The 24,364-nt window shown below is 43.4% G+C and overlaps 2 protein-coding genes across 6 annotated transcripts in view; one reads left to right on the top strand and one right to left on the bottom strand.

Annotated features, from left to right (window-relative positions):
* Nucleotides 1–5,170, top strand: part of KIF24 (kinesin family member 24) — a 30,546-nt gene extending 25,376 nt beyond the window's left edge. For both annotated transcript variants that reach the window (XM_038124188.1, XM_038124189.1), the window contains exon 14: nt 1,073–5,170. In XM_038124188.1, coding sequence (XP_037980116.1) covers nt 1,073–1,213 — 141 coding nt within the window. In that variant the 3' untranslated portion in view covers nt 1,214–5,170. The remainder of the gene's footprint in view (nt 1–1,072) is intronic.
* Nucleotides 5,171–5,186: 16 nt separating this feature from the next.
* Nucleotides 5,187–24,364, bottom strand: part of UBAP1 (ubiquitin associated protein 1) — a 35,663-nt gene continuing 16,485 nt past the window's right edge. For 3 of the 4 annotated variants that reach the window (XM_038124190.1, XM_038124191.1, XM_038124193.1), the window contains 7 exons: nt 21,422–21,462; nt 17,030–17,154; nt 14,203–15,126; nt 10,796–10,834; nt 10,147–10,344; nt 8,707–8,808; nt 5,187–7,276 (listed from right to left, as the gene is read on the bottom strand). In XM_038124190.1, the coding sequence (XP_037980118.1) occupies nt 7,136–7,276; nt 8,707–8,808; nt 10,147–10,344; nt 10,796–10,834; nt 14,203–15,126; nt 17,030–17,154; nt 21,422–21,455 (1,563 nt within the window). In that variant the 5' untranslated portion in view covers nt 21,456–21,462 and the 3' untranslated portion in view covers nt 5,187–7,135. The remainder of the gene's footprint in view (nt 7,277–8,706; nt 8,809–10,146; nt 10,345–10,795; nt 10,835–14,202; nt 15,127–17,029; nt 17,155–21,421; nt 21,463–24,364) is intronic. The other variant, XM_038124194.1, reaches the window with a different exon arrangement.

Here is a 24,364-nt window from a genome sequence, read left to right as displayed (position 1 = left end):
AGCAGTGTGTGAATAACATACCTCTAGTTTTATTTCACAGCATGACCTTTTTTGGGTAATGAAATGTGCTTGGGCTTCATGCATCAGCTTCTCTCCTCCCATTTGCAGATGGTTTCAACTTCTCCAGCCATGAAACTTTGGCTGCAGGAGAAACTCCTGCCAAGATCAGACACACACTGAATAAAGCATTATTTAAAGTGCTTGAGAAAAATATGCCACAGCAGCTGGGCTAGTCTTCATCGCTGTCCTGATTTCCCCGCAGGACAGAGATCCAGTGCAGGAGATACAGCTGGAGTACTGCCAAATAATCTTTTGCATGATTGATTTTCATACACAGCAGCTGAATTTCCCAGCCCTGGGCATGCTGACACCTCCCAGCTTCTCAGGCACAGACTATGAATAAAGGCACCAAAGTACTCTCAGCTGGAGAGCAGAGCATGTCCAAGTGCTCCCTTACTAATACAAGCCCTACTTAAAAAAGGATTAAAACTCCAGTTTTAATCACAGTTCCATACTGGGTTTTATCCCTGTGGCTATGAAAGGTTGAGTTCCCTGGGCTGAGGCTGGATACAGTGCTGATATTGCTCATGGCAGACCTGCAGCCATGGCCCCATCAGCTGACATGAAATTAATCCCTTGCATCTCTCAAGATTGAGCTATAATGTCTGATCCATAGTGGCCTAACTCACCATTTATTTTCATAATTGATAAATCCAACATGAGAGGTGTCAGGAACAGAGTTCATACATGGTAAAACCACATGACCAGTCCCCGTACCAAACCTTTGAAAAGCTAACCAGAGTAGAAGAGCGACAGCAGCTGCTTTATTTTTATTTTTAAGCCACTACAGGAGCTGTAATTTCACCAACAGATAAAACTACCAGAGTCAGTGAACCTTGGTATTTAGAAGCAGTGACCTTTGTCTGTGAGGGCTGTGACTTAATAAGGAAATGCTGATTTAATCTACTAGTCTGCAGAATGCTTTTACATTCTGCTGCAGTGTAAAAAATACGCTGATTTTTTCAACCTGCTGATACTGTTCCCTACTGTTTCCTTGTGCCTTCCTCGCCAGGATTTTCAGAATTTCATGGCCATGCTGGATGAAATCTTGGTGCTGAAGTCAAAGTGTGTCCAGACAATGCGAGCCCAGCTTCAGCTCTGTTCAGCCTCTCCTGGCACTAACAAATCACTGCAAACACGTCCACCAGTTTAGACCAAGCACTGAAGCAGCTACAGGAAACCCCAGCCAGCACTTTGCTACGCTTGGTGCTGCAGAGTGTGGGTGGTAGTGGATAGTTTGATGTTTGTGACTAGCGTGTGTTTTATATAAGGATGGAGAGAATTCTAAGTAAATGAGAGATGACTAATTGGCACCATAAGCTTTGTATTTCATTAATACCAGTAAGCCACATTCTGAACAGTAACAATTCAGCAACCTTTAAATATCTCACCAAGTAGCAGGCAAGTCGTGTTAATGTTGCATAGCAGCTTCTCACATATTAAAGGAAATCCCGTGTTGCCAAGTAGGGGAAACAACTTTGAAGCCAGATATAGGTCAGAACAGAAATGCTCAAAAGCTACCCAGAAAAGTCTTTGCAAACAAAAGCCAGGAAAGAGAGAGGAGCCAGGGGTGGTTACACTAAGGTGTCTGGACCTTAAGTATTTGGAAGTCAAGGCAGGGTGTGAAGTGCTGTCAGTTTCAGAAGAAGGAAATCTATTGTTGAATTAATGCTTGGGATGAACCCTCCAGAGCTCCTGAAAGAGGTGGCTTTAAGTTACGGGTAAGGAGTGGTATAGCAGGGACTTCCTACCTAAGATTCCATCTGGCATGTTAATAAGCACATGGGTTTCATGCTGCTGCCCAGAGGAAGACACCAGCAGCTGTACTGCAGCACACCACATCTAGTGCCTGCACTGAGCAGAGCTGAACAGATTTCTCACATGAAAACAGGGTCTGCTTGGAGGCACTGCGCTTCCAGAAGCTGCTGACAGCACTGCTATGTGAAACTGGTATTTGAATCAAGGGCTACGGAGCCAGCAGCTGGAGCCCTGCAGAAGCCCTGGTGCGGCATGCATCGCATCTGAACCACAAAGCCAGTCCACTTGCTTTGGAGGCACAAGTGACCTTGAGACATGCTTGCTAACAACACGCTGTGTGTGTGCTCCCACTCCAAAATTAGGGCTGTCGCAGCACATTCATCCATCTCTGTGTCTCCTCAGTAATGCCTGTGGTAGCTCATTCAAAGCCTGCTCAGTAGCCAGAAATGCCAAGGGGAATGGAACGCTGCTGTTTGACCAGCTGTGGGTTTTGCTGCCTGCCTGCACAGCCTCCCTGAGGAGCCCAGGTTGGGCTGAGCAGCAGGACAGTAATTGCAGTGACACTCTGGGATGCATATTTGGTGCAAACACTCCCAGGAATGTCACCCAGCATAGGCCTGGGGAACAGAAGCAAATCCCACATCACTGCCCTGGCTATTGAGTTGTTTTTAGCACTGGTTAGTCTCCATCTTGCAGCTGAGAATGGATTCCAGTGTGGAGCAGAGAGCAGAGTTCCTCTGGGGTCTGAGGTTATGGCTCTCAAAATGGTTCCTGTGTTCTGGTCACAGACCAGCAGTAAGTCACCTGAACCTGGGTTGGAAGCCTCCCTCACTCACGCAGGGAGATGAGACATCCAGGAGCAAGACTCTTGGTATTTCTGCATGGCACAGAGCAGTGGTGCCCGACAGCCACCAGAGAGCTGTAAAGCACTGGGAGATCAACACTCTGCTAAAACCACGCAGGGAGGAACAAGTGTTTAAAACCACCAATTCCCTCCACTTCCTGGGGCCAGGGAGAGTTTTCCTGTGAGCAAGGGGAGGGGAATACAAGGCAGCTGGGTAGTCCTCCTGGTAGCATAAATTAGATGTTGGCACTTAGTTTCCCCAGCACGTTCTCAACGAGCATGCAGCAAAAACTGCTGTCAGGGAGCAGCTGAGGAGTTTGGCAAGTCTATTTGAAACCAAAGAAAAGGTCAGACTGTAGGATGTGTGCACAGGTCACAGGCAAATGTGATGCCCAGGAAGAAACAGTGCAAGGGAGGAAAATTTTCCCTCCATACTGTGACATTTGGGAAATGAGTGTTGGTTGATCACTCTTTCAGGTTTTTAAAAAGCAGCTTAGCTGTTCACAGGCATTTTGAGTGTCTTACAGAAGCTGGATATTCCTAAGCAACACACAAGAATCATTTGCACAACCCACAGTGCCATGTCCTAACCTCAGAATGTGCAGGCACAGTTGTGACAAGACAGACGAGTGACCAAAAATTTCTGTGAGCAGAGGAGATGTGATTAAAGTCAGCTGCCAGATTGGAGCCACCTGTGAATCCCATCTGATCTATTGTGAAAAAAGACAGTCTGGCAGATCTGAGGCCCAGCAGCAATTCCCAGAGCAGGAACTATCTGCTCCCTCGAGGAACAGCCAGGGACACTGAGAAACAACAAATAATCAAAACAACAACCACATGCAGTTTTCCAATGTCTAATACAATCTCTTTTTTTAATGGGTTATCCAGCCAATCCACATGACTATACCTTCTTAAATATTTTAGTATGTCTGTCCTCCAAATTTTTTCTCTACTGAAGGTGAGATTTGACCAAAATAAAGAAATAAAGCACCTGGCTGTGAAAAGCAGCCCATCCTTGGCAATAACATGGACATGGCTGTAGTGCTCACACCCCAAAGATACCAACAATGGGTTCCTCATATGCAACAGAAACTGTCCAGCTGTTGTCAGAAATGGTAACACTTTTCTCTCCCCTTTGAGGTTTATTACCTAGTTGCTGCTTTAATTCTTGTGTGAAAATGTGCTAAATGAACATTTTAAGTATCATCCCCTTCCTACTGTTGGATATTTTACTGACAGCTGCTACAAAAGGTTTTCACTTCAACTTGAACATGCAATAAAGTGTCAAAGCAATCTGAGAGATTTAGAGAGCTTGGCCATGTACCATGAAATAAACACAGAACTAAAATGGATTCACTTTTGTATTCAGATGCAACCATGACTATTAGTGCTTATTAGCAAAGGCTTGATACTTTATTTCAATAGCTGACAGAATTTAAAATAAAATTCAGTTTGCTACAGAACTCTAGTGAAAATCATTTTAGGTAAACATCAAAATGTCCATTTGATTGACTGCAAAAGATTAAGTGGGACTGGAAATCTGTACGAGCTCCCCTTTTCACAGAGCTTGTGGTGTGGAGAGTTTCAGGAGCCCTGACCCACAGCTGGACTGACCCTTCCTGGCCTGGAGAGCAGCCACAGAATGCTGTTGACACGGGCTCTGTGCTCCAGCAGATCCGCAGCAGGAGCCACGAGGCCGGGCAAAAAAAGCCCTGGGGCACTGGGGCACAGCACCTGCAGGACTGGGAGCCCTCAGCTGCCATGGGGGTGAAGGACGCCTCTGCAGTAATACCAGAGCCGTTTCCAGGCTGCTGCTGTCCAGAACCAGCAGGAGGCAGCTCAAAGATGCTCTTGCTGAAAGCACAAGCACCAGTTTAGGCACCGTCTCAGCACTGCTCACCAGCCTTCCCACCCAGGCACACAGACCTCAGACAGAACCTCTGACAAAGGCGCAGCAGGAATATAAATCAATGTGACCTGACAGCCTAAGGAAAAGCTCCAAAGTTGCAAGTGGGACCAGGGATGCAGCCAATCTTCTCACCAGCCAGCAGCGGGGCAGAGCCCAGCCTCGCTCCAGCCAGCTGGACCTTCCCCCAGCCACAGTGAACTGTGCCTGGACCGTACCAGATTAGCAAGAGCTGCACAGCACCCTGATCATGGAACTCTGGTCACATGGGCTCTCTTGTTACACATTCATTCAGCAGTTCCTCTTCTCTAAGCCACCCCCTTAATCCCCTCACTCTGTGGTATTTTTTTCTCTGAGATGCCAACATAGCAGTACCCTTCATGCCTCCAGCCACCCAAGGATTTAAATCCAGAAACATCACTGCCAAAGCAAGAGTAACATCACCAGGGTAGACCTGGGTGGGCACGGCTCTCTGAAATAAGACCTTGCATCTTCACAGCTGCCACTTCCCATTTTCACCTCCCCAAGAGCTCCAAAAGCAGAGTGATTATTCTCTAGGGTTAAGAGCCAGATCATGGAGGGGAACTGTGAAAAAAAAAAAACAAAACCACACACTAATACAATCAGAGATTATTTTATTCAGAGGTTTTGTCTAAATAGTTGTTTCTTTCCTGGCAAAGACTTCTTGCCCCTTGCAGACTGTCTGGTACCAGACGGGGACTCACTGGGATAGCAATTCTGAGAAAACCAGAACAAGCAACACAACCAAATGCTCTCAGGAGTGATGGTAAAGCAGTCTGAATTTTATTTTCAAGGTTTTCCAATTAATCAGGAACCCCATTTCCTCACTTCACTGTTGCATTTCGCACCTGGGAAGGAAGAAAAGCTGGGCATTACCTGCACTCACAGAGGCAGCAGCTGCTGTCCCACCAGCTGCTGAATGTCCTTCTTAGACAATCTTTATTTCAGCTCCACCACTAGAAAATGGTGAAGGTCAACGCTACGGGGTATGTGCAAGGCAACCTGCCCTGCTCCTCCTCATCATCCCTCTTCACATCTCCTAGATACTTGCCAGCAGATCCCTCTCTTGCATCATTTTAAGTAAACATTTAATTCACACAGTTGGGCACCCCACAAAGAATTCCAGGAGTGCACACTGGGCCCAAATTAGATGTTTTGGTCATAGAAAGTTAACAACATAATGGAGACAAATGCCATCTCCTCTGGAGTCCCGATGAGCTGAAACCTCCTACTGAAACACCTACACTGGTGCAATGAGCTGAGGTTTTGCCACAAAACAAAAATAAGCCACAGAGAAGCAAAGCACCTTCTACCACTGCAGCTGCAGCCCAGAGACCTCTGGTTGTTCTGCCCAACAGCATTCACACATGCCAACAGGAGCTGGCAGCACCTGGGCGGGCAGGATCCGGCAAGGTCCTGTCTGCTGAAGCCAAAGAGCGTGAGAGATGGGAACCATGACACTGGGAGTTATATTTCAGGGTTTTATTAGTTGTTCTTCTGCAGAATCAAAATATTTAGCAAATTAGAGATTCCTCAAGACTGCTGATATTTCATGTATTTAGAACTTGATCAATGTACAACGTAATACTTTGAACTATCAAAAACAACCCCAAACCTGATTTGTAGCACTAGATATTATTATGTAATTCTATAGCAGTGTGAAAAATGGAACTAATGCAGTGAGTATATTTGTTTTAAAGAAAGTGCTTGAAAGAAATCTCCTGCATCACACTGTGTATTATTTAGAACAAAAAGATTACCTGACTTTCTAGCAGGGCATTGTCTTAAATATCCTACAAGCCCGGGGGATTAAAAATACTGAGCCCCAGCTCTCTGCCTTCAGGTCAAGAACCAACACAGATTGCAGGTCCAGGTCGAGTTCACAGCTTACCTGCTTCAAAGGAACCTACCACTCAGCACTGGACACTCATGTCTGGCAAAAGTGTTGGATGCATGGGTAAAAAACAAAAACCAAGAGGACAAAAAAAACCAAGGTTCTCTCTTTAAGCATAGTGACAGTTTCTGAACCAGTGTTTTACTAAGTTACAGACTAACTTTCAACCAAAAAAATAAAACTCCATTGCACTAAAGGTCAAACTTAACCAGGTAATCTGGACTGTGACACAGTCAAGTAATTCAGTACAAGCAGACAAGACACCATGAAAGCAGCTTCAAAGAACCAAAGCATCCTAGTTTCAGAACCAACTTAATATTCTTCTGTCCACCTCCAGTGCAACAATGAGGGGGGAACCACTCCATCTCTACCTATGTACAATTCCAGTCGAGGCTGGGCAGTCTCAACCTTCCGTGGCCAAGGTGGAAAAAGGAAACTTAGGAAAGGACACTTTAAAATTTAATTTAAGAATGAAAGCTGTCCCTCAGTGGAAAGAGAAATGCTGGAGTGATGCACGCAGGCAGGCTTGCTCAGTCACTCTCCCTTGTATACAAAAAGCTGGACTCCTTCCGCTGAGAGCAAGTCACACTGGATGTGAAGGTGGCGGGGCTGGTCCTGCTCTGTTGCACACCAATAATCCAGGAATGTGTCTTCAGCTGGCTCCTGCACGGGCCATTAGATCTTCCAAAGCATTGTGTTGGTCGTTGTTGTGTAATAATAAGACCTCCTTAATGTCTTTGAGTTCAAAGCCCATTTCTTTAAATTGACTCATTAATTGGAGAAGTTCTGTGATCTGAAAGACAGACAGCCTGTTATTTGCAAGAGAAAAGCAGATGGCTCAGTGCTTGGTGGAGGTTCAGCACAGAGCCTTTCTTCAGCAGCTGAGCAAGCCATTATTGTGGATTCTTCCTCCCCAAGCACAGCCCATTCCAGCTCTGTTGGGAGAAAGTTTGCTCACACCAGAGGCACCAGAGCTCTGGGCACAGCAGACCACAAGGACCTTTAGTCCCCTCTGTTTGCCATCCTTCACTTCCAAAACCCTCTTCAACCAGGGTGCCAAAGCTCAGTCTGCCATGGTGTGTCTCTCTTAGAAGTTAATTTACCAACCTGGCCCAACATGGGATCCCAAAAATGCTGACTAATAGCACCCAGCTTCCCCATCCAGCAGCTCCTGCTGCACCTGATTTTTTTTAAAGTTACTTGGACTTTGGGAACAGCACAGTAGCCCTTGCTATCTAATTGGCTTCTCAGACCTACGGCAAAGTTGAGGGATTTACACAAACCCCACTGTGTGCATACAATATTTACAACACTAACTGTGAATCCTCCCTGAGCTTTGAAAAATAAGATGGCTAGAAGTGAGTCAGCTGATCACTTTTATGAACCCTCTGCCATTTACAGTGCATCTGCACCACTCCAGGGGAAGCAAAAATCCCAAACAATCAAGCAGGTTGAAATGGGCAATCAGGAGATTAGCAATTTCCAATTCTGGGGCTGAGCCAATAGCAAACGGGTTGTCAAACTCAGTTACTTTCCATCTTCGCACTGCTATTGCTCTGTTTGCAAGATTATCACTTGTCCAAGAAAGGCAGGAAGGCATATATGTTTGAGGGGGTTGGGTTGCACCTCTAAAGACTTCATGTAATAACTTGTCACACAATAGGATGGCAGACTTTAAAAGATCCTCCTGTCCTCTGCCCTTGCTACTTGCTCCTGCTGTACCTTTGGTGCTGGTAAAGCAGCCAGACAATGAACCAGACCCCAACACTTGTCTTTTCTAGCTTCTTCCACAGCAAGCCCTAACCTAATTTGCTGAGCAGCCGGGCAGATGCACTTGCACAAGGGAGAAAATTCATGGCCAGGGCAGGCTGGCAAGGCTTGAAAGACAATTTGCTGCTGCTGAAGTTAATTGTATCTGTACCAAGCACCTGGCCCACAAGATAACTCCAGGTATTCAAAACAATATGACCACAAGAAAGCAGGGTCTTAAAAAAATCCTGTCCCCATAAAAATGGATGCAAATGAGACTAATAGAATGGCACAGACAAATTCTAATGCTTTAACAATTTTTAGCTTTATCAACACAAGGATGTCCTTTGACCATCAGTTTTGGAAACAAGGCAGTATTACCATGAAAGCCAGAATTACATCAGCCAGAGGAACTGCTGCTGGAATTCCCTGTCAGAGCATATTTTTCTATTCCTGCACACATTGCACCCTCACCTTCTCCTCTGAACACTGGTGCATTTCCAAAGCTGCTTCAACAAGAAGTGGATCAAAGCCCTTCTCACAAAGCTGTCCATGTGCAAACAGGTAATCCAAAACCTGTGGGGAATGAAGAAAACAAACTGTGTTTGCAGAGAGGCAATGCAGCAGGCAGCTCAATGTGACCTTGGTACATGCAGAGAGGTTGAGCATGATTCTACCCAGCACTTCACCAGGGACAGAGATACAGTCCTTCCTAGCAGAGTTGAGATACACCTTATAGAAGAGGTGCAGAGAAAGCAGACAAACCCTTCTGTCCTGCTGTGCTCTCTGACCATCCCCTTCGTTCTAGTCAAAGCAGCCTCAGAAGTGTATCTTTAGTCCTCTGATGGCAGAGCAGGTTTCACTGTAGTTTTTATACTACAAGTTTTAAAAATGAAACTGTAGGTCCAGCAGCCAGGACATGTCTACTTTTAGTTTCCTCTCAGACAGCCACAAGAGCTGATGCAATCTGAGCGCAGTCAGGCTTTGAAGATCAGCTCAGCATAGCGGCAAGCGAGCTGCAAATCCCAGCTCATGCACACAGACACTGCTGCCAAATTTCTTATCCATCATCAGCTTTAAGGGGAAGGGTCAGGTAGGCAATCCTAGGTATGTGAAAGAACAGCGCTTGCAAGCAGAGCAGGATTTAAAACTGCCCTCCTAAGGGACCTTTTTTTTCATTTGATAGCACAGTTCACTCCAGCACACAGCTTAAGCCACTCTCCATGTGTAGGAAGAGGGCCAGCAGATCAGTCCCACAAGCAGGAGTCCCTGGGACATGCTCTGTGCAGCACACAGCCTGCTGAAAGCCAGCACAGGAGGTTGGGCCATGTTCTCCCACTTTGAAGTGTTTGTTTGAAGCAGATCCAAGAGCCACGCTTTGCCCAGCAGCGCTTAGTGCCCAGTGACCTGGTTTGAGCAGGTGTTGGAGGCAGGAAGGAGCAGCACCAGGGCGCACACAAGTCGGTCAGTGGGGCTTTGCAGGAGCCTTTCAGAGCTGCCTTAGGCCTGCAGGGGCCAATCTCTCTTCAAGGAGAGATGTCAGCATTGTAAACTCTCGTGCTTAGAACAAGGGGAGCTGGCTGCATTTCTGTCACATGGCTCTTAACATGGCACAGAGCCATGCTAAGCTTCCTTTGGATGCATTTGTGGCTCTTGGGGAGACCCAGAATCTCTCCCCTCAGTTTCACATAGAGCGAAGGGCCCATCCCAAACTCAGCATGGCTCCAACCCAGCACCCACAGGTGTGGCTGACTCTAGCAATCTCTCACCAGAAATAAGCACAAGCTTTAGGATGCAAACCCCTGTTGGAGTAACAGTAACAGTATTCCCCCTACCCATTCTGCAAACCCCATCCAGCTTCCCAGCAGAACCAGCATCCAATCAAGCATTTCTTTGCACTGCACAAACTCTTACCTGATCTATGTTCTGTCCCTTCTTCTTCATGGCTTTCAGGACATTTTCAGGCGAGTAGCCCATGTTGACCACAGTCTCCACACAGTGCCTCTCACTGGGGGAGAGGCCCTGCTGCAGCTCAGCCGCGAGACCGCCCGGCCACTTCGTGCAGCTGCTGCTATTGGGCACTTTAGACACTGCAAAGTTTTGGTGTGTTACCTAAGGGGGAAAACCCAGAGGCTGAGGTGATGGTCATCTCCTGCATGCCCACATCCTGTTTCTGCCTAGTGCTGGAACCAGGATACCCCATGTAATTCATTCAAAATGTTTTCTAGAGTGCCCTTGGGAAGTTACACACTTCGAGGGTGAAACCAAGTAGCCTGATTCCCACCACACTCTTTTAACCCTCAAAGCAACAATCAACAAGCCAGATCTCCACAATGAACCCTCTCCTACTGGTGTGACCAAAGCCTTTGAACACCCAAGCCCTGCAACAGTGAAGGCTGGGATACAGCCAAACCCTGCACCTCAAAGGAAGCACAGATTACTTCCTTCACCTCAGGTTTACTCATGACCTATGGTTTTCTGTACTCAAAGGAACACCACTTACCAAGATTACCATAAACATGATCCAATGCAAGCAAGCACACAGCTGTATCTGGAAACTTACCACAGGGATTTCTGTTTCCTGGTAGTCTGGGTGTACCTGCTGGACAACACACAAATAAAACAAGTATAAATATCATGTACCACTCAGCAGAATTTGCCACAGCTGGGCAAGGAAGATTTTATAGAAGATTCTACCACAGGATGGGAGACTTTAAGGGTCTGATCAGGCTTCCATGTACGAGATGCTGACACTACCCATTGCCTGCAGCTATAGAATCATCATCATATCATAACAATCATTCCTCCTCTCAGCACTCTACAAATGCATTATACTCCAAGAAGGACGTGTGTACCCCCATAATAATTATAAGACTGTTTACTCTGTCACTGTAACAGCTGCTTGTCCACACAGCTCCAGTTCAGCTCCTCACCAAGTCTACACTGCCTGAATAACAGTGATAATTTTGAAGTCATTGCCTTAAGACTTCTCCGGACTTTTTGACTATGTGAAGGGGTAAGAGAAAAATACACCTCTTTTCTATTCCCAAAGCACTGAACTCCATACACCACACAGGAACAACATGCCACACTGGCTCAAAACAGCATGTGAGTTTTCTACCCAGCACTTGTCCCACTCCCAGCACACCAGCAGGGCCGGGTCATGTCCCCTGCAGTGCACCTGCTCTGCTTCTGCACAGCCACCACACCACTTTGTACAACCTTGCCCAAGTTAACAGCAGTGCAAAGTCAGGCCTTGGCCCCACCAAAGCTGCACGTTTCAGTTCAATACATATAGAACTCCTGCATTTTAAACAGAGTTCAAACAGACTGCAAGAAATCACTGTGGACCAAGAACTGCAGTTTTTAGCACTTCTTAATACTTACTATGCCAGCACAGACTGCTTGAAAGGCTGTCCACATCCTTCAGAAAGGCCTTCTTAGTGTCCAAACTGAACAACAAAAAACCCTCTACAGAAAACCAATTCTGAAAAGATCTACTAGGATTTTGACAATTTCCATTTATTTGCAAAAGGATCCCAAACTACCACCAAGGAGGTTTTGTTCTGCATTCCCAAACATCTTCCACGGTAAGGATTCCTCTTCTAGAAAACCAACCCTGAGACATCATATTCATTCTGATACACTAGGGTATCCAAGAACCTATTCTCATGGTGTGTTCTTCAGATACATCCTCTCTCCAGACACTTTTTCAAGGGCAAAAAGCACTGGAATACAGGATACACTGAAATAGGGAAAACAGCCCTGAAATCAGCTAGTGGGTTATCAACAGAAGGATGATGCTTTGTTATTGACACTGCAGCCAGGAAAACCAAAACTGTTTCTGACACCAGAGGTTCAACAGTCTGGGAAAGCCAACTCCTCCTACACAATCTACTTGAGTTTAATTTCAATCTCCTGTCTTCATTAGTCATTTCTACCCCTGCTAAAGCTGCAAAAATCAACATACTGAGATTCAAGAAAAAACAAAAAGTGAGGAGAGGGGACCACCACAGAACATAGGCAGCCTCAGAGAAAGTACAGATTTATTTCCATCCAAAGATTCCTAGATCCAATTCAGTGGTAAAGCAAAAACTCCCATGGTAACTGCAAATCCAAAGCTACAATTACTAGTCTTGTGAGGAAAAAAAAATAAAGTCACTATTGAATACATTTGGATATGAGCCTTCTGCTCCCAGCCACAGAGATTACTGGGATATTGTTCTTCTGTTTTCATACTCTGAGGATTTTTGTTACATTTATTTAATTTTTTTGTTGCATTTACTTAAATTTCTTGCATATCAGCCATTATTTTCCAGTGGAATTAGACTGTGGAAACATAAAACAAGTATAATCTGAAGTCTTGCAATTTAAACACAAAGAACAAAATTCCATCAGTATAATTATTTCTTGGTTCACTACTTCCAAAGCATAAATTATTTCAAATTAATGATTTAATCTTATTACTTCTCCAGTAAGTCTATTTTCTTTTCCCATTTTGCATCTTCCCTAATAACATTGTCAGGAATACACTTTCCCTCTTGGTCTTTAAAAAAAATTAATTCAGCAGAGAGATTTGAATTGTTTGAGAGTAAATTCAGGCATCTTAATGCCAATCTAGTTGTCAGTGATCTTTTGTCCTGAGATGCTATGTGTTCCATAACTGAGGTCATACAGGCCCCTCTCACACCTGTGACCTGCAGCAGTGAGCAGGTGCTCAGCACACTGCTGCTCCTGCCAAAGTTAACAGCACTGAATTTCTTCCAGTCATCAACAATCAGCTGTTCTGCTCTGCTCTGTCAGATACACTATTTCCCAGAATATTGTACTTCACAATTATGAGTGCATTTATCTAACCCTGAAAAGAGCTGGGAGGACAAAAGGGAGAAGCAGCATAACTTGTTTTACAGCACATGTTGTCAGACAAAAACCTACAGCACGGCACTAAAACCACAGAATCACTGAAACATTGCCTATATTGGACAGAGAAAAAACCCCAGATTATTTTAGAACAAGAGAGAGGATTTGAATGCACAGCTTTCACTAGGCTTCATGAGTACTGATGTCCTGATCTGCGGTTCTTCGTAAAAAAGCCCCACAAGCTTACTCTAATCTCTGTTCTTACTCAAAGAGACAAAAACAACACCTGATGTGAAGTTACTGTCCTCAAAGTAATTTTAGAACTTGCAACAAGATTGACTCTTCATTTCCTCAATCTCCCTTCTCAGAGGTGTATGGTGAACAACTGCAACATTAAAAATACAAAATGATCTTCAAGGCTGGTTTTGGTCTCCACCGAGCAATGACTCCACCCTCCTTCACAAGAAAGGATTATTAATGTAAGATTTCACATCACTATATTTTTTTCCTGTTAAAGATTAAGTTTTTAAAGTATCTCAGGAAGAAAATTGAAGCTAAAAAAAAAATAGGCTTACTTCACTGCAGCTCAACTGCAAGCAGTTTTTTCTTTCCCAAATGACACACCACATCTCTGTGTTTTAACCTATTATTACCTCTATTCCTTGAGAAGCCTGCATTTCCCATTATTTCCAGCAAATAAACAAGCAAACCAAGGAAGAAAACCAGAAGAGATTTGATTCAAAGCCTAACAGCACTTCAGACCCTGATATATCTCATCTGGGTAGAATGCAGGACTGTACACAGAAGATGCATTGTATGCCTAGCTCAAAGGTGTGCTACTATCAACAACAAATGAGAGCTGAAAAAACAATCACTGGATTTGGTCTAAAAATGTCAAACTTGGGGGAAAATGCAGGGTAATAAACTGAGGATCAGAACTACCACCACAGAGACCTGTTGGACTGATCAATTTGCCACGCACATTAAGAGGATCTACAATTCACTCCTAGTAAATGAAATTATAACCAAAGCAACAGGGCAATTTAGAGGCAAGAGCTGCCTTTGCACCTCCACCTCTCACCAGCAACCCCAGTTCCACTCCATGTTTACCGTAGTCGATGTGCTTTGAGATGATTCTTCTTCTGTACAAACAGTTGAAACAGCCAGGGAAGACAGCCTGGATGAAGAGGATAACGTCTCCCTGCCACTGTCCTCATTTAGAGCGGAAAGACCAAGCATATGGTGTCCATTGAGTTCACTGGTTTTACTCTGAGCACAGGTCTGCAAAGAGCTAAGCAAAGTGCCGTTGCGGAGACAGGTAGTGCTGTGGAAAGTGCTCGTGAGCTTTGATGATTTCTGATCACCCTCATCGGAGTCAAGCTTAGGGAATGACAGGGATTTGATATTGCTCACTGAAGTGATGGGGGAAAGGGACACTTTGGAAGACAAGGACATCTTTTCACAGTTTCCCAACTGTGGTAAAGTGATAAAGCCATTGGGTTTGTGAAGGGGTTTGAAGTCCAACGTGGCCTTTTCTATGGATGCCAGAACTTCCTCATCTTGCAACACAGACTCAGACCCTCCTTTAGGCAAAGTATTATCTAACAGCTGGGCAACAATTGGCCCAGTAGTACCAACATGAATTTCAAGGATATTTTTTAATTCCTCCTTATCATCGATAGTTTTTAATTCCAGTTTGTCAAATGGGTCTTCTTCACATTCAAAATCAGCTGGGTTGAAATCTGCTTTTGGACGAGGTGGACTGAGGACCTTTTGCTTCACAGAGCTGGTGTTGGCTGGGGTAGGAGTCAGAATATTATTGTGCTGCAGGCTGGCGAGGATGGGGTTAATAGGAGGAGGCATGGCTTCAGGGCAGGGTCCCTCTGAGAACCCCATCTTGGTGCTGTCCTCTGGAGCTGCTTTTGAGTTTGCTAGAGCTTCTTCTGCCTTGAGTTCAGCCTCTCTCTGGGCAGCCTGAATTTTTTTGATGTCTTCAGCCCACTCGATTGTTTTCTTTTCCAGCGAGAAGTCATACTGAATGGACGTGGAGGGGAAAGGAGAGAAGGGGAAGTAAAAAAAAAAAAAAAAAAAAAAAAAAAAAAAAAAAAAAAAAAAAAAAAAAAACCAAAAAAAATACGTTATAAGGATCATAGCTGCTACTTCTAACAGCAACATAAATTAATACTAAGAGAATAAGAGCTACATGAATTACGAAAACAGCAACATATTTTCACAACCTGCAGATTGACAAAGCTGGCAGACACCAGAAGTACCTAAATTTGCCACTAACAGTAAAATCCGGCTGCAACCTGGATTAGAGAACTGTATTTTGCCTCCTTCCTACTTTTGCTTTGCTTTAGAACTACTCATCATCCCAAGATCAGTTTCACAGCCCTCCCACCTTCTTGCCCCAGGACAAGGGAGGTAGCAAGGGGAAGTCTAATGAGTTATTAGATGAACAATCACATTCTGATCTGGCACCACTGAACTATCCCCAGTCCACAAGTTCTGCCAGTCATTCACCAGAGTATTTTTGCATCCAAAGGCCTATACAGTATTACTCAGTTTCCCCTAAAAGATTCCTAAGGAACTTAATATTAGAGTGTTACACCCATTGGTTTAAGGCAGCATTTTCATTCCCACTCCAGTGCAGTGCCTCACCAGCCAAAGGGGATACAGTGGCTACACCAATGACAACACATACAGGCAGCAGCAGATTTTGCTGTAGTTACTGATGTGACAGGATCTCAAAGCTTTTCCTATTTAAAGTCAGATCCTTTAAGGCCAGATCAGGACAGGGAGGCATCTACTCACTACCAGTGTACTGACCACAGAGTAAAGGACAAAATTCTAGAAGGAGCCTAACTTCATCTTTAAATAGCCACATATTTTTTTATACTAAAAATGTGAGTGGGAAGCTATATTTCCTGCACTTTTTTTTTTTTTAAACAGCACTCATTACAGCTATAACAAGAGTCAAATTCCACTGTGAGATGCACAGACCACACTGTGCAGGGTGTTGCAGTCTGAACAGGCACACTATGCTGGATGAGCCCCAGCTTGGCAGAAAAATGGAGACACAGCACAATCAAGCCAGCAACAGTGTCTCTTCTGGCTCTCCCACACCAGCTTAACTGAGTGGAAATATGGGTACTAGGAAAATCAGGTAATTGTTTAATGGTTATGAGAGAAAAGCCATGAAGTAGGATAACAGGGTAATATGTAGGGCAGGGAGAGAACAAAAACAGCAAGAAAAAAGCAGAACCTTTGCATACAGCAAAATGTCACAGACAAAGTAAAAACAATCATCAGTTGGGACTGGTCAAGGAAAATCATGGATCCAAATGAGAAAGTATAATTCAATTAGACCTCCTGTATCACAACCTGCATTTGGAGATTAGATTTCCAACAGCTGCACTAAAGGAATAGATTTTATGCTACTAGCAATTTACTTTAGCAGAATACTAGCACAAGCATGCTCCTCAAGACAGGGAAGCCATCCACGAACCAAGCTGTAACCCATTTGCCCCACAGCTTGAAAAGAACTCTCACTCAGAACTACCCAGAAAATAAGAATTGAAAATTATGTCATTGCCTGGGTGTATCAGTTCTTAGGATTTATCCTGTTAAAAACTATATTCAAATTTTGTCAAGGTAACATTCAGAACTAACTACAAGCACACAAAACCACTGTGCTTCTTTGAAACAGATAGACTAAAACAAATGCTTAAAAATAAAAGCCTAATGGTTTTTAAGGCAATAAAAATCAGAAGCTTTCTGCATAACCCATAATATTTTACTTTTCTATATAGCCCAACAGATCTTCTAGAAATGCAAGAAATGTTGGTGTGCAAACTGTGACAACCTGGAATGCACAGCACCACAGGTTGGGGCCAGGGGTGAGGGAGAGAGAGCAGGAAGGCAAAATATCACTTACCTGAGCTTCTCTGACAAGCTGAGAAGAATCAGACAGACAGAAACCAATGGGTAATCCAACCTTTGCTGGGGTTTTGAACTTGTCTCCTATCTTAAATGGGACATCATCAAGGTAACTGAAAGGCCCTGAAATCAGAAGCAGGAATTGTATTAAGAAAAAAAGCCCCACAACTCATAAATTTCACAATTTCAATTCAGGCTCACATTGCTGTGTTTGGGAGCTATTTTATCTCCACTGCAGCATCTACACCAGAGAACAACACAAATGGAGTTTGAAGCTGTTTAGACCTCAGTGTCTCTTTGTTTAATTCCTAAATTCTAGCCCATAACTGTTAAGGAAAAAAAAAATTAAAAAAATAAAGGCAAACCCTCTTACAACCACAATCCACCAGATTTTGACATCAATATATCTTAGTTTCCTTTGTGGCAATACTATTCCTACATACCTGGATGCTGAAGCTCTCCTGAACACTGCATTCTATCTCTATAAAAAGATCTATCATTTTTTGGTCATATTCAAAGCTGATTTGAAAATTACTCAGCTTTAGAACAACTAAGACAAACTAACAATCCAGGTTTTGACATACAAGTAGTAAGTAGCATTTGGACAGAAAGTGGTCACAAATGCAAAGCAATGAAGCAAAGCCATTCCACTTTAGACAAAACACAGTGAAATACTAAGGCTATTAACACAGCAACTCTAACTTTCGAAACAAGGCAATCTAACTTTATCAGGCCCTACATCTGTTGTTTTTTTCTAGAATGCCATTTCTCCAGCAAATTCACAAGGAAAAAGCACTTAGAGCTCAACCTCCAAACAGCCAGAGTATTAATGTGCTTTCCTTAAGTGACTGTGAAGAAGTATGAGAAAACCCAAAACATAAACAAAAAAGCTTTTTCATTAACTAAAAGTGGTCTCTCGGATCACTCATCTAGGCTTTTGGAATCACAGGCAGGGTTTCTGGCATGTGTAACAATCTGAGAAGTGACTCTAGGCCTCACTTGTAGGTTCTCCCTGAGTGACACAGATACAAAAAGACATCAGTGGCAACATCTAAGATGGTGTTCAGTGACCAAGCCCTCCTCGCTCAGTGAACTGTGACTTGCTGTTTTTATCTGACCCATTTTCATACTCAGATGGCAGTATAAGTACTGTTTGTGATCTCTCACTGTTGATTCATCTACAAGGCAGCCACAGACTCCCAGAGGCTGAGCAGCTTTCATAAACAAGAACATCCTGTCAATTTGCAGCTAAAGGCTTATATGCTGTCATTACTTGAGCTCTTACACTATGAACACAGTGGGTGGTCACAGAGTCCTGTCAGGACACTTTGAAATGATCAGGATGAACAACCTACATCCCACCTGCACCTCCAGGATGAAAAAAATGCTCCAGGTAGAACATGACAGTATTTTCAGTGATCCTTACTTGGACTCTCATATCCAAGCATTGCACAGCATCCAGACAGCACCTCACTTGGCCAACACTACCACTCTTTGCAACACAGCATCCAAGCTGTACTTGAGCTGACAACTTGAGAGCCTGATATGCCAAAGCATTTGCTTATACAGAAGTAACAACTGTGGCAGCCTCTGCAGCCAGAGTGGTAAATCATGGCCAGGTCAGAGACAATCAGATCTGCCAAGTGCTGCTACCACGGCCTGTTAGTCCCACTGGCACAAGTCCTGCTCTACACCACATGATCCAAGTGCTGCAAGAGATTACCTCTCCACATGGATCTCCCAGTCTAAATTGCTCAGCGTGCAAATCCTTGTCTTATTAGACCTATTGACAATACGTAGTGGGAACGTACCCTTGCACAACTACACCTGAAGCAGATACCAGCCACAGGGTACAAGCACAAACTTTGCTGTTTACTTACCAGCAATCCTGCTTTTACAGCAAATAAAAAATACTAAGCAGACCTAACTAGCTATATTAAGCTGCCAGCTTAACCCCAGAAGCTTGACTAAGGAATAAGCTTGACTTTCTTCCCCAGTGTACTGATTTTTAGAATAACAAGCCTTGCTATAACCTCATCCTGAATATAAATATGAGAAAAAGCCCGTAAGTGCATATTAAAAACACCTCAAATGGTTTAGGACATTTGATGGCAAAAAGTCAGAGGTAAAATACCTAGGCACAAAAAATTCAGCCCAATCACAACAGTACTAGCTTGGTGAAGCTAAAACCTTATCCAGAGAGCAAAAAACCCTTCTCTTTTTGTGAGCAGATCACAATGCACACACTGAGGAGTAAAGGGCGCAAATTGTTTTAAATGCCACATTCTAGAGCAGTAAGAAAAACCTACATAAAAAGGTATTATGAAAGACATTGTTACAATAGTCACATATTCAAGTGAAACAAGTTTTTACCAAACTGTTATTTAGTAAGTCTGTTAGCCGCTTCATCTTTATGTTAAAAGCATACTGAGTAATATCTGAGAATAGGCCTGGCAGAAGTGTACTTGTCAGCGCAGCCTCTGTACTACATTTCTGGAACAACACACTACTGTAAGAGTAGGATTTCTCTCCACTTCAGTATAACTCATAGAAGTGTCCAGTTTGGCACCAAAATGGAAACACTTCAGGAAAAAAAAAAAAAAAAAACCAAAAAAAAAAAAAAAAACCAAAAACAAAACAACCAAAACAGGCATGAATGGGGAACAGTTTTGAAACCATGTGGAACTTAGTTGCTGTGGTTACACAAATCACTTAAGAAACTGTTGGAAATCAGAGTTAAAAAGCTTTGGAATTGTATAGTGACAGCACAAATACAACTGAAATATTGAAGCATCACACTTGGCATAATCCACACAGATTCCTTTCCCTCCACTCATACCTTGTGTTTCCATCTTCATCTCCATTTGAACATGGTCTTGAACAACCTGCTTTAGGTTGACAATCTGCAGATGTCCCTGCCAGCCTCAAGCATTCTGTGATTCAGTACAGGCCTCTAACATCTAATAAGCAGTTCAACAATAATCACAAGAAATACATCAACTATATTGACTGATTTCATCAGCCTGCCAGAGACACCGAGCTGAAGGCAGCCATGGGGTTGAATGCTCTACAATAAACCAAAACTCAGTGAGATAACAATCCTGGAGCAGACTGAAACAACTGCCCTGCTGATCTCTTAAGACATAATTAAGACAAGGAAGTTGGTCCACTGCTCCACACAAACAGTACTGCGACAGTGTGATTAGGAACAGACGGTACACAAAGGAGCACACAAGTTAACCAGGCAGCTCATAGCACCATTTGTTTGGACCTTGTTACTTTGAAGCCAGCAGCATGTTCTACCACACAACACACTTCTGGGAAATATTTAAGACAGGATGAATTCTGGCCCTGAGCAGCCTTTATTAGTCTGGTTAGGTGAGGAGAAAAATAATACAGACATAGAAGACAAGCAGATCTGAGTGTTCATAGAGACTGTTTTCAGACACAGGAGCAACTGCTGAATAGCTGGCAAGTACCAAATGAAAAAAACAGTTGTCTTGCAGCAGGGTCACTGGACCACAGCAAAGGAGGAGACCATCTAAAACTGAAGTTTTGATATGCTATTTCTATTAATCCTTAACCCAGTATTTAAGTGAGACATTTCTTATTTTGTACTTCAAGACTGAATAAAAAGCTCCAGAAAAAAGTGAATTCCTCAGGACCCTTTTATTGCAAAAATTATCCACAAAGATCAAGGTTGAAATTCTGAAAGCATTAGTTTTGATAGCCTGAAAAGTCATGATTACTGATTTGAGGAAGCCACATTACTTACAACAAATTGAACTTTAATGTTCCACAGCAACATTAATTACACTCAAATTACACCCCATTTTCTAAAAAATAAGGACATTATGGGCAAATAACTTTTATGATACCAATCACCTGCATGACTTTATGCATCTCATATGTACAAGACAGAAAAACAGTCTTTTCTTCATCTGCCTTCTGAACCAAGTTTGTCCAATTTAGCAGAGAAATTAATGGCTGAGCAATAATGAAGCACAATTCAATGTTGTATTAAAAGCTTCACTTTCAATTCAACTTCTCATGTGACTTCATAGGAAGATGCTATGCCCACTTCAGCAAACACCAGAGCAGTTCAGCTTTGATTTTGAAGGGGAATTTGTTGGGGAAGGAGAATGTGTTATTTTGCCATGAAGGAACAGGGAACAGCCAGAGACTGGTTATCAGTTTAATCAGAAGACAGGCAAACACAGCATCAGCAAGCAACTATGCAAGAAGGAAGCCAAGGCACTTCACTCCTAACAAAAAACTACTCAGAAGCTGAACAGATTAGTCTCTATGGACTGTCTAGGCTAGGACATTAGTCAGCAGCAACAGCAGGATTCATCCTATTGAAAAGGCAAGGATGCTAAATCTCACTTACCATGAGAGTCGGATCCCAACTTCTTAGAAGCCATCTAGAACCTGAAAAACATTTTAAAACAGCTTGAACAACTTTGTATATGTAGCACAGAGTGAGTCTATGCAGTTCCAGAGAATTATCTCCAGGTTATGGAACACACTGCAGACACCTGATGTGCCTGTTCTCAAGACAGATAAGCAAACATATTTTTTAGCCTTGAAACTAATTGAGCAGAGAAATAACTTAGACCAGGGTCTGCCAACTGAGAGAGCAAAATAAAGGAAAAAAACCAAAAAGCCCCAACCAAAAAACCAAAACAGCAAACAGCCAAGACACAACCAGGGTGAACAGGAAGACAGAGAGTTACAGATCACAGCACACAGAGGCCACTCTGTCCCAGCCTCATGAAGTACACCCTGCCTCCCTTGGCATTAAGAATAGCTCTTCCTAATGGAAATACCACACTGATCCTCTTCAGTCTAATCCCTGCTGCTCTAAAAAAGGGATACTATTGTACTGGGTATGCAGCCAGTTAGCCAGCATGGCACTCATCAGGGCAATGCATAACACAGGTGTAAAATAAATGGTACCATGAGAAAGATATCTTGGGTACACACAAGAAACCAATGAGAACAGGCCCCATCCACTGCCCACAACATTTAGCAACAACTTTTAAAATGTGGATGTGAATCATTCATGGCCAAGATGTTAAACACAGAAGTGGCTAGACAGCTTTTAACAGAGAGTAGGCCTGGCTCACCAAAAGAGTTGATCAAAATTGAATTAGCTATCAGCTAAAACTCTGCTCCAGGATGCTTATGGTATACTCATTAATAACATGGGTTTTTTTGCTAGGTTAGAAGTACATCACAAGGTACTACAGCATAATTTCTGGAGTAATTCAACTTATTTTTAAGTGCTTCTTGTAACATTATGCATGACAAAGACTCAGAGTTGCCCTTTGTCTCTGAAGTTCTCCACCTCAGACTGAAATGCCCAATAGCTGTTCTTCAAAACCATGGAGACCTCTGGTACATCCCCACAGGCAGCAGAGCACAACAACATGGGACAGATCTAACATTCATGCCCATGATTCCTCTTGTCAAGCACTCTTGTGAGCACTGTTGCCATTGCAGATTCCAACTGCCAACATTACGTGTTAAAGGAAGGGGGGGATTACACAGCTTAGCTATTTCCTCCTTGCTGCTGCTGACAAGACTGGGGACAAGAAGAGCCAGTTTCAAGTACTCTAGGAAAATCCCTTTTGAAAGATCCCTTTCAACATTATATTGAAATCAACAGGTGAACCAGCCCTGACTAATGGGAAACTGACACATAGCTAAAGCCAAAGCTGTACGAAGATCACCCACGTGCAACCAGACTTTGTGAAACACAGTGGGCAGATGCTGGGGCATGGGGAAGTGAGTCATGCTGGGCAAGTCCAGGTGCACACTGCATATAAAAACTGTGTGTCATCCTGCTTAATGTTTGTCAGGTTCTTTTGGGAGCTCACCAACCTCTCTCAGCAGTGTTATTACATCTGGAACTATTCCACTAGGACAGAAACTGGTTCTGGCACCTTATTCTCAGAAACAAACAAAACATTAAGGCTTCAAAGACAGAAAAAAAAGAAGGCGAAACAGTGCCAAGTCTGCCATCCAAGGAAGGATGTCAAGGGCAAAGCCACCAGACTACCCAGAAGAGCTGCATGTCAACCACTGGAGCTGAACAAGCCTTACCAGTCCCAGTGCCCAGACTGCAGACGACAGCACATGAAATAGCTGCACTTTCAGACCCAGGTTTCACTGCCAGACAAGCTGGTGTGTTGGTAGATCCTCTGTTTGAGAGTAGCAATTAGGTCATCAACTGGATTTGTTTTCAGTGAAAAAGCCAGGTGACATGTAAAATCATACAGCCCTCACCAGTCCCGTTTGTCACTGAAGACTGCGTGGCACTGCGTGCAAGCACTGCCCGCTCTCCACTTAACTTAGGACAAAACCTACACACACTTCTTTTGTTTTCTCAAAGTTCTTTTTTCTAGTTACTACCTCAGACTAAAAAGGAACTCCTTTTTTAGAGGATTCCAAAAACTTCTGATTAGAGAAAGTAACTTAATGACTTTGCCGACTTCAGTTAATAAGGGTGCTTGCTCAAGGCAGCACCAGCTACTACAGGTTACTGCTCCAGGGACACAACAGGCAATACGTATAAACCCCAACAAACCAAAACTGCACATCCAGCTTCCAAGGAGTTCTGCAGTAGCCTATGACTCTGGAGCTGCATAAAGTCTCAGTGTCATCCCACAAGATACATGTATCTTGCTTTTGCTGATCCTGTAGTAAAATCCTAATGCTGACCTAGTGTCTGCATTACCTTCAAGACGCAGTGGAAAAATAATTCCTCTGCCATATGCAACACCTTAATTAACCACAGAACTAGCTAAGGCACATCAGCAGCAAGCTAGTCATGAAATGGATCATTTCAAGAGCCAGTCACTTTAGATTCACAGAGCACTTCAGTTTATATCACACAGGTCTTGCTGATGCACTGTGAGTATGCACTTATTAAGACAGCATTACTTCAGAAGGCACTTGTCAGCAAACAAAACTGTTAAGCAGTACACACAGTAACACAAGAACAGGCTGCCAGACACATTTCATCACCCTCTTCCCAAAGAAGGTTTAATTAAAATAGTGTCTTATGACTACTCAGATTTGACAGGCTAGTCAGGGACCACTCTAACAAGCACATTGCTGTTGCTCTGTTGTCCAAGCTAGGAAAACAGTATCTGCATCCAGTTGGACGGTTACTCATTTGTTACTATGATTCTGGGCATTACCTGAACATTAATTACACTGTACAGTAGTAAAGGTTTGCTTATTTTTGTTACCACTCATTTTGAAATTTAATTTGAAATTTGGACTGCTTCCAAAGCTTTATTCCAAATCAGATGATGGTCAAGTG

This window comes from Motacilla alba, chromosome Z (assembly GCF_015832195.1).
Source record: "Motacilla alba alba isolate MOTALB_02 chromosome Z, Motacilla_alba_V1.0_pri, whole genome shotgun sequence".
NCBI lineage: Eukaryota > Metazoa > Chordata > Aves > Passeriformes > Motacillidae > Motacilla > Motacilla alba.
Note: the sequence above shows the minus strand (reverse complement) of the source record. Positions and strands in the feature narration are given on the sequence as shown.